Here is a 9,680-nt window from a genome sequence, read left to right as displayed (position 1 = left end):
ATTAAAATAATGTTTAATACACAGAAGGGAATAAGCCGGTCCAGAAAAATGCATAATTTCCCTGCACCTGCCCTGCTCCTCGCATGCAATGAGCTCTGTTCTTTTCCTCCCTCTCTCCTGACTGCCTCCCACAGCAATGCTGGGAATGCACTTCCAAGAGCTTTCAAAAAGCATTTAAAAGCCGAGGGGCTTCCCCATCTCCGCACCTTCCAGCAGCGCCCGTCCTCTGATCCCCTCACCCTCGGGAGGCGGAGCAAGGCCAGGGTGGGACCTCCTGTGGCCTTCCAGCCCCACACCTGAGCAGCAGCACCCGGGTCTTCAGGAGAGGAAAAACAGCAACAACTTGCCTAAATCCCAGAGGACGTTTTTAAACTTGCCCGAATTAGGGCCCAGGGGCGGATGCTTGGTGTTTCCAAACAGCCGGGCTCCGAAAGCGCTCAAACACGCTGCGAGTAGGAGCGATGTCGAAAATGCCAGCCCCTGCTTTAATGTACCCCGGGATCATTCATCACCTCCACACCTTATTTTATATTGCCAGGCACTGCTTTAAATAAGCTTTTTTTTTTTTTTTCTTTCCCCTCCCCTTTAATCACTACAGCTGCAGAAGGTGCTGTCTCTTCAGCAGGGGAGAGAGAGGAGAGGAAAAAAAGTAAGAAAAACAGCTAAAGAGGGATTTTAGGCAACAAAAAAAGCCAACGGGAGCAGCCAGGTGCAGAGCAGTTCCCAAAGGGATGCTACTCCCCAAAGCCTCCAAACGGAAAAGCCAAAGCCCAGGGGAGCATGCCAGGCAGGCAGCAGGGAAAAGGAAGGAGACCATAAAAAATAAGTTTTATCGATGGTGGAATTAGGCGTGCAGGGGGTTTTTGGGGATGGCAGTGCAGGCAGGGACCCCACTGCCCACCAGCGAGGGGTTTCGTGGGCACAAGCCATGGAGCAAGGGCTGCCAGAGGACACCCTCAGCCCACAGGGAAGGGGGACAGAAGTGTCACAGCCACCAGGCTCTGCTCGCCGATGTAGAGCTGCAGGAGCAGGTCAGGGAAAGGACAGACACTCAAAGAGAAAAAAGGTTTATTTATCCATCCCCTGCTCCCTCCCTGCCCAGAGTGTCCCAGGTTTCCAAGGGCACACATAAAGAGTGATCTGGCACCCCTGTAGGCACTAGGAGCACGGATGCAGATACTCTGGAAGCAAATTCAAAGCCCCATTTTCTGCTGCCTGCAGGTGTCTGTGATGGGAGGCCCCTGGCCACCACCACCTTCACCCAACCTCTCATGCACAGATCCAGAGAAACCTGAGGGAAAGGGTTAAGCAGCCTGTGGATGCTCTGCCTGTGCACTCACCACCTGGAGCGGCTACGCTCACAACTGGGAACCATTAAAGGTTTAGCATGAGCTGGTGCAGGTGGTGGAGCTTTTGGCTGCGGGCTCTTTGATGCACCGGGCTTGGCAAGCTCTGGGCGTCATCTGCCAGACCACAGGGATGACCCAAGGCCACTCCTCTGTCAAGGGGACCCTGGCACTGGGGTCAACCCCTCATCAGCTCTGTGGGGGTGGGCAGGGGCCCTACTGCTCCATCTAAACCCCGTCACTGAGGAAAAACTCCTGCCTGAGCCTGTGGGGGGTTAAGCTGAGCCACACCGTGCTGGGGGAGGAGGGGAGGTCCAAAGGTACCACCTTCTTGATGCCATTTAAATTGGGATGCTGTAAAACATGAAAATAACTTGAAAGGCAGTAGCCCTGTTTTATTAATAGCAAGTATTTATTAGCCTCCTTGATTTACAGTACGTTTCTGAAAGTCATCAGTCCATCACATTCTTCAGCACAGGGGCTGAGGAGTTTTTCTTGGTCAACACAATATGGAATATAGATCCGAATATGAGAAGCCAAATACAACCTTCATTTTGCATGCACATATCCCACCGATGGGAGGCCCATAAATGAGTCCTGTATAGCCCTTAGACACATGCAGACATTGGGGGAGAGGTGGGAGCTTCTGTACATCACCACTGGAAACCCGGAGGGTCATGGAAATCGCCAGGGAAGAGCCATCAGGGCTGGACCAACCTCGGAAAGCGGCGCGGCGCACACACCCCAGCCACCAAAAAAAGGTGGGAATCCACCTCATCTGGGTTTTGCTAGGAGAAACCACCTGCCCATCCATCCCCCTCACTGCAGGATTTGATGCTCACACAGCACAGGCACCTCCACCCACCTGTTACCATCCCCAGTCCCAGATTTTCCCCCTCCTCCCGCCCTCACCGTGGGGTTTTGCCTGCCCAGCCCGCAGCACTCTGCCCATGGCCACGGAGCCGCGGCCGAGCCGGCATTCCCAGGGATCACATCGTGCTCCTTACGGGAGGCCAGGCAAAATTAAATTGGGGCCCACTGGTTCTGCCATCTGAACTTCATCACTGCTAAAGACGCAATAAAAGTAATAGCAACAACGAACAAGCCTCTACCAGATGTGTAACTCTATCCAGTGAGATTAAGGAGTAAGGGCCATATTTGGGGTTTAGGGGCTTTATTTTGTTGTTGTTCTGCCCCCTGCAACTCCATCTTTCCTTGGGAATAATTGATTACTTGGACCCCTGTAGAAGATGAATGCTAAGAGGGTGATTTTTGGGGGGAGAGAATTGGGATGGAGGGGCAACAATGTTTGACTTTTAGCAGATACGACACACAACTGAATGATGCCTGAAATGAGAAAACTGGGCAGGAGGAGAAGCAGAGAGTAAGAAAAGAAGCAAATGAGGCACCACTCTCATTTTTGAGGGTCAGGGGTGTTCAGCTCACTCCTCAGTAAGACTTTATAGTGGGGTCAGGTGAAATACCACAGCAGAGCAGGGAGCCCTGGAACAGCAGGGATGTTTAGCAGGTCCTCCCCCTCACTGCCAAAAATCCACAGGTAAAAGCTCACCCCAAGTCTCACCAGCACCCAGACAGCTCAAACACGCACAAGACGGGAGATGTAAACCCAAAGGAAAGGCTAAAGATGGTAAAAATAACCTCCAGCCGCCCAAGGAGGATGGAGCTTCCCTCCACTTTCCCCCAGGGCCCACACTGCCAGCCGCCAACACCACGATGCTCCCCAGATGGATGCTGCTGCTGGTCCCACCATCACTTGGTGGGACCCAACACAAAGCTGGGGTTGATACAAAACACAGGGAGTTTGGCAGCTTTGCTTGGAAACTCACTCACAAAATCTGTTTTCAGATCCCTTCTGAGGAGAGGTCTTGCATCTCATAAAATTCCACAGCCCAGATGCATCATGAATCCAAAGTTTACATTATTTTGAAAGCAAAATTTAAGCTAGACTTCATAACAGGCTTGACCTTCGCTGCATTTTAGTGTCAGGAAAAGTGTGCTTAGAAATCAAACACAGCATAGTCAGATCATCTCCAAGTCTGAAAGCAGCTTTCTAAACCCAAAACCTCAAAGCTAAGCCAGGTGATTCCCAGGAATCTTGTTCATCTCAACCCCCTGGACTGGGAAGGAGAACATTTATCTTTCGTTTATTAACAACTCTAAAACTTTAGGAGCTTTTTTTGTTTTTAATAAAGACCAATCATACTTACTTTCAAAGTTGGATGTGCAGACCAACACCTGGAGAAGATGCTAAAATACAAAACCCCTGGGAAGATTGCCCCTCTTGCACCAAAACCACAGCAACCTCCAGCTTTGAGGCCAACAGGCTCCCAGCCCTCCCCTCGCAGGAAACCTCAGACCCTTACTAATTGGCAGAAACTCATTAAGTGATTAAGGTGATCCCAAGCACAGACACAGCAACAGGACTCAGCCAAGTCCTGGTCAGACAAAAAGAGGACCCTAATAACACCCTTAATTAAAGCACACAGCCCCCTCAGGTCACCCAGGGCAGTGGAAACCCCTTTGGAATCTCCACCCGTGCTGAGGCTGTCCTGGAGCTCTGCAAGGGCCACAGCAGAGCCTGGAGCTGGAGCAGGGCTGGCAGCCAGGGACCGGAGCCCCATGGATTGCAAGGGGCTCAGCACAGACATTGCACCTGGGTGCAACTTTAAGGCAACACCAATTCTGAAGATGTTTCGAAGTCCTAAGAGCGGGGGGAAGAGTTTAACAACTGTATTAAAAAATAGACATTTTAAAGACTATTTCACTGCATCTTCAGCACTTCAGGTATCACTTCTGTGCTTGGCGGAACACATTCAGCCCTCCCCGCCTTTGTTATTTACTGCTTTTCTGGGGAGAGACCCCTGCCCTCATGCTGCCTGCTGAAGGAGGGACAAGCCACAGCCAGAGAAAGCAAGATCCCATCATGCTTGTTCCACCAGGCAGAGCAGCAAAAGCATAACCAGCTACCCCAGAAGACATCCATGAGCCAAGTTTAACCTGTGCTCACACAAAGCAGGGGTCAGACACCCCCAGAAGGAGCCAGCTCACTGAAACCCCTTATAAAGCAGCTTCCCAGCTGCCCTGGGCCACGCCTGCTGTAGGTACAGACCGGGTGAGTCCTGATTCGCAGTCTAGAGAAATGAGCAGAGCAACCCCCTTTGCAGTAAATAACTCCATCAGCCCTGATCTGACACAGCTGCCTGGAGCAGAGATCCCCCCCAGGGCAGGAGCAGGTGCCTAACTCCCCACCACTAGTGCACTCACAATCAGGTGCTTAATCCAGCAGGATTCACCCTTCCAAGGCTCAAAACCCCCTTAGGAGCAGACACAGAGGTGGCAGTACAGACTGGGATTGGAAGAACCTTTAAAAACATCCCCTAATGATAAAAAAAGCTGAGGCTGTGCGTAGATTTTTGGGTAGTTTCCCCTCAAAGACCAAATCGCCTTAGAAGAAGCAGCAGTAGTTCCCTTTGTGTCCCAGTGCACCAAGTCCTCCAGGCTCCCAGTGTGGCACCCCTTGGAGATGCTCCCTCCTGCTGCCCACCCCAGCCAAATTTTAAGGTACCAAAGTGCCTGTGCTTGTGCTGTGCCCAGGCCACCATGAGAACCACAGCCCAGGGTTTTAAAAAACAGAAGAGCAACCACCGCTCATGGAAAAGGCAACACTGTTTTCCCTACGGCCATTTCACCGGGAGAGAGTCACCCCAAGTGAGCGTCTCGCTCAGATTGTAAGGAAGGAGATGAATAAAACAGAAGTGAGATTGCAATTAATACACAAAGTCAATAAATCCATTGTCCCTTTCCCCACGACTCGGCTCCATCCCAACTGATCCCGGCAGCCCGACACGGCCAGCCAGCCACTCCACTCGCTACCCAGCTGGCTTCTTTCACCAAATAAGGTCCATTCCCACTCATCAGCACAGGCATGAGCAGCTACAGCCTATAAATCCCATCAGAGACAGCACAAAGCTCACACATAACCCATCTTCTTCAGGCAAAGTGCCTGGGCCCCGAACCAGGAGACTCCTTGGGTGGGTGCTCAGACTCGAGCAAGGGATGAGCGTCGCTGGCAAGCAGGAAAGCTCATGCCCCTGGTGCAAAGTCTGGGAAACACTGGGACAACAACCTGACAGCAGCTCCCCCAGCTCAGGGCAGGGCTCTGCATCCCCTGGTCTGACAGCATCTCCACAGCACCGCTATCGCTCCTCCCAAAACCTGCACTGGCCTCACTTCTCCTCGCGCGGACACGAGCGGACGTCACGGATCCCAGCAGCCCCAAAAGTACGTAGCTTAACCGCAGAAATGCAACACGACAGCTGGCATTCATCAAGGAGGGGCGGGTGATGCAGGAGAGCTGGGAGAGCCCCCCCTTTCAGCACCACCAAAGGCCAGAGGGGGCTCAGCACTGCTTGGGGCGCCCAGCCCGAAGCCCGACTCCTGGCCTAGCTCTGTCTGCCAGGGCCAGGCAGCCCCTGGTGCCAACACCATCCCCAGTGAAAACTCAGCACTTGCTTTTCTGCAGCCAGTACGGGAACACAAAGTCACACCAGCCGTCTGGCCCTTGTTAGCATTAAAAATTAAAGACAGAGCAAACAAAACCTAAAGCTCCAACATTTATTATGGCAATTTCCCACCCACCCACAGACCTACACTGTGTTTTGCTTTATTTTTAATTCATCACATCAGATGTGCCTCCCGAGGAATGGCACGTTGCAGGGATAACCAACAGGCCGGGTTGTCCACGAGAGCAAGACAGTCTTTTCCATGGGGAAAGGAGCCAGTCGAAGCCATCATTAAGCCCTTGACCTTGGTGCATGGGTTTTTTTTGTTTGTTTGTTTTTAGAAAATGAAAAAAGAAACAAATGAACAAAAAAACCCCCAAAAAAACCAGAAAACCAACCCCAAAGAAGTGTTGTACTCTATTACAAAATATAAATACGATAGTCTTGCAGGCAGGAGGAGCCCGGGGAGCGCTGCCTTCGGCGGGTGACTCCTCAGGCTCTCCCAGGGATGCGGCGAGCCAGCAGGACAGAGGCCACCTCCGGACGCCGAGACGCCGCCGGCCGCTCGCCCCAGCTTCACCTCCTTTCAGAATTTAAGTGCTCTTGAACTTCCATCCGAAAACTGCCAGACATCCGGGGCTCCCTGGGCGCTGCGCCAGCTGGGGGGGTACGCCGAACCTAAAGAGAGCATGGGGACAGAGGAGAGAACAGGTGTGACATGGCCCACGGTGTGAGTCATTCCCTTATCCTACTTCTCTTTTTGTCTCTTTTTTGTCTCTAACAACTAGGGACACCCAACTGCCACAAAGGGATATGGCAGGACGGAGCCCTTCCTCTCTCAGGCCATGCTCTCGCATCCGGCATCCTCGGCACCACGCAGGAACCACGGGGATCATTTAGGAAGAAAAACCTCCGGATTTTACTGGGCAAGGACCAAGCCAGCCTGTCTTGCAAACCTCCTCCTACTCTTTCCCAAACCCTCATGGGCTTCCCCCAGGTGCTGAAGGCCCTCCTAAAGCCATCAGTACTGTTAACACGGCACACGGCGGGTGGTTCGCGGAGGGCTTTTCCCAACTCCCGGCACGGTGGATATCGCACGGCACGGAAGTGCGCGTCGCGGCAGCAAAGCTCAAGCTGCACAGCCCCAGCCCACACCCAGCAAAGCCATCGACTCCAGCAGCGTGGGATGGGGCACTGGGACAGCAATCATTCCCGGCTCCGAGCCCCTGCTCCGCGTCGATCACCCAGCACCGCGCTACCCACGCGACAGGCTAAGGGCTACACTGGTGGCAAGGCTGGCACATCATCAACATACTCCTAAAAATCCACCTTGGCAGCCCAACGGGGAGCTGGTTTCTATGGAATTTACTTCATTAATACTTAAAAGAGTGGTTAAAGGGCTACTACACGTGAGCTGCCATCAGGACTTAATAACCAGCTCCTTCCTAAGCCAGATCTTCTTCACTGGGTGTTAACTGGAGTGTCTCCTCTGAAGTCAAGAGCACCACACCCGACTTCCCTCTGGGGAGGGCTTGTTGCTGCTGCTGTCTGAGCCCAACAGTTTCCAGGCTAATGTTAAAGCTGACTGAGACTTCCAAGGCAGCCAAGAGCAGCACAGCCATCCCAGCCACAAGCACAACAGCACTGCAAAGCTTAAGTCCTGCCAAGGGGCACAACACCTTGGGGTTCCCCCCCACCTCCTGCCCCTCCTGCATCCCTGTGGCTCAGTGGAAACCAGCAGCTGAGCATCTGGGCTCGAGGAGCAGCATCTCTTCAGCAGCTCTGGCAGAGAGCCCTCTGGGCAGTATCACTCTCTCCTAGTCAATACTAGAATTTGTCCATGCATCCGCCAAAAGTGGGTTTCAACCTTTATTGGAGGAGAAAAGAGAAGGAGGGATCTAAAAGAGCAGCTGGTATCTCTTTCCTGTTTGGTACAAACTCTGCGCTTAGATAAACCCCAAAACTGTGTCTCATCAGATACGCCACAGCCTCCTGAATGTCGAGCAAAGACATGGTATCACTTACTCCCGTATTATCTCGGCCCTTGGAAACATTATAAATATGAAACATCTGTAGTCTAAATTCTGGGTACTGTTTCAGCACCTTCATTACATTAATCATCCCGTTTGGAGGAGATTAGACACGAAAGGGTCTATGCCATAAAACCACATTCCTCCTCAAAAGTTGACGGGGCTTGAGATTTTAAATATAGAGACACTGTTACCCAAATATCACTTATTCCTAGAGACATTTTTTTGCTTAGAAACAGGGAAGTTTCCAGGCAGCACAGGTCACGCGTGCACAGGATGCCAAAGCAGCTCGACAGCACATGGTGGGGCCTGGGACATCCATGCCCCAACCCAACAAACTTCAGTGGGTTCATCACACCATTAACTTATTGCCCCCTGGCAGAAAAACACCACGTTCATGAACATCTGCTTTGGTGTCGGGGTGACGGCGCGTTGCCATTCACAAGCTACGCTCTCGCCAGCCGGTGTTCAGACAATTCCCCCTACAGCACGAGCTGCTTCCCCTGCAGCTCCTTCCTCCAAACCACCGCCCCTGCCCTGTGTGCCACGCGGTGCCCACTGGGCTCGTTTAGCTCTGGGAAACCTGGAAAATTTAGCTTTGGGAAACCTGTGAATTACACGCATCACTGTGTCACTCAATAAAGAAGTCAATTGTTTGCTTTCCACTGGTTAATCTTGTAGCAGCACAGGTCTGCCTAGTGATGCCTGTATATGGATATATGCAGATGCCTGTCTATATGCTTTTATATAGGATTATTTCTTAAGTAAAATGCAGGACAGGGAAAGGAAGTGGGACAACGACCACCGCAGGACCGACACCGGGTACAGGCTCCCACTCTGAAGGACAGCCAGGCTACGCTCAACCCCGGGCACAGCTAACCTGAGTCCTCTAGAAAACATCTCCACTGTGGTCTCAACAACCAGCAATAAAAATAGGGACAGGGAGAGAGAGACCGGACTCCGTACAGGTATTTCATGGCCTGGGATCAAAAGACGTGTCATCAAGGCAGCTGCAAAGCACATCCCTGTGGACACCGGCCCTCCAGGGAACAGCCAGCATCCATGCCTGTCACCTTGAGCTCCCCATGCGGGGGCTGGACTCTGCCTCCCCTACGCTGTGCTAGGGATCCCTGTGGCACAACTCCAGCTCCAGCCAGTGGGTACCAGCCTGCTGAAGGGGAGTGCAGCTCGGGGGGCACTGCCGGCACCTTTCCAGCCCTCCTGCACTCTCATCCCACTAGCCCAGACAACAAAATCTTCATTCCTCCTCTTCCAGGATTAAAATGGACCTTTACTACTTTCTTTTCAAATCTCTCTTAGAAAAGGAGTAATTTTTTTTCTTTAGATAGGTATTTCTGTCTTTTTTTAAAATTCCAAACCTCCCCTTCAGAAGGCGCCGGGCAAAATACAGGCAACAAACGATGCCATCACAAGAAGACGACAGAACAACTGGAAGGTTTTACAGAAATCAAAAAAAGGAAAAGAAAAAAAAAAGGATTCAATCCATTACACTAGGAACAGCAAGAGACAGTATCACAGCGGTACGTGCTTTAATAAAGTAAAGAGATGCTGCAACATGCAGTATTTGTCAAACTGACAACATATACAGACCCCTAAGGGGGGGACAGGGGGGACCTGAACTCCGGATTTTAGACACAATGCACAGAAACCTGCAATTCCCACCAAAAAAATATCAAAGCCCGGGGAGAAAAGAGGGGAGCTCCCAGCTCCAGGCGGGAGCGGGGCTGGGAGCTTTGGGCTGGGGTCAGTGCGATCCCGGA

General features: G+C 52.0%; 1 protein-coding gene across 4 annotated transcripts in view; it reads right to left on the bottom strand.

Annotated features, from left to right (window-relative positions):
• Window positions 1-1,720: 1,720 nt before the first annotated feature.
• BCL11A (BAF chromatin remodeling complex subunit BCL11A) overlaps window positions 1,721-9,680 on the bottom strand; it is a 75,760-nt gene continuing 67,800 nt past the window's right edge. For 3 of the 4 annotated variants that reach the window (XM_048296521.1, XM_048296522.1, XM_048296526.1), the window contains exon 4: window positions 1,721-6,547. In XM_048296521.1, the coding sequence (XP_048152478.1) occupies window positions 6,446-6,547 (102 nt within the window). In that variant the 3' untranslated portion in view covers window positions 1,721-6,445. The remainder of the gene's footprint in view (window positions 6,548-9,680) is intronic. The other variant, XM_048296520.1, reaches the window with a different exon arrangement.

Source organism: Corvus hawaiiensis, chromosome 3, assembly GCF_020740725.1.
Source record: "Corvus hawaiiensis isolate bCorHaw1 chromosome 3, bCorHaw1.pri.cur, whole genome shotgun sequence".
NCBI classification, from domain to species: domain Eukaryota; kingdom Metazoa; phylum Chordata; class Aves; order Passeriformes; family Corvidae; genus Corvus; species Corvus hawaiiensis.
Note: the sequence above shows the minus strand (reverse complement) of the source record. Positions and strands in the feature narration are given on the sequence as shown.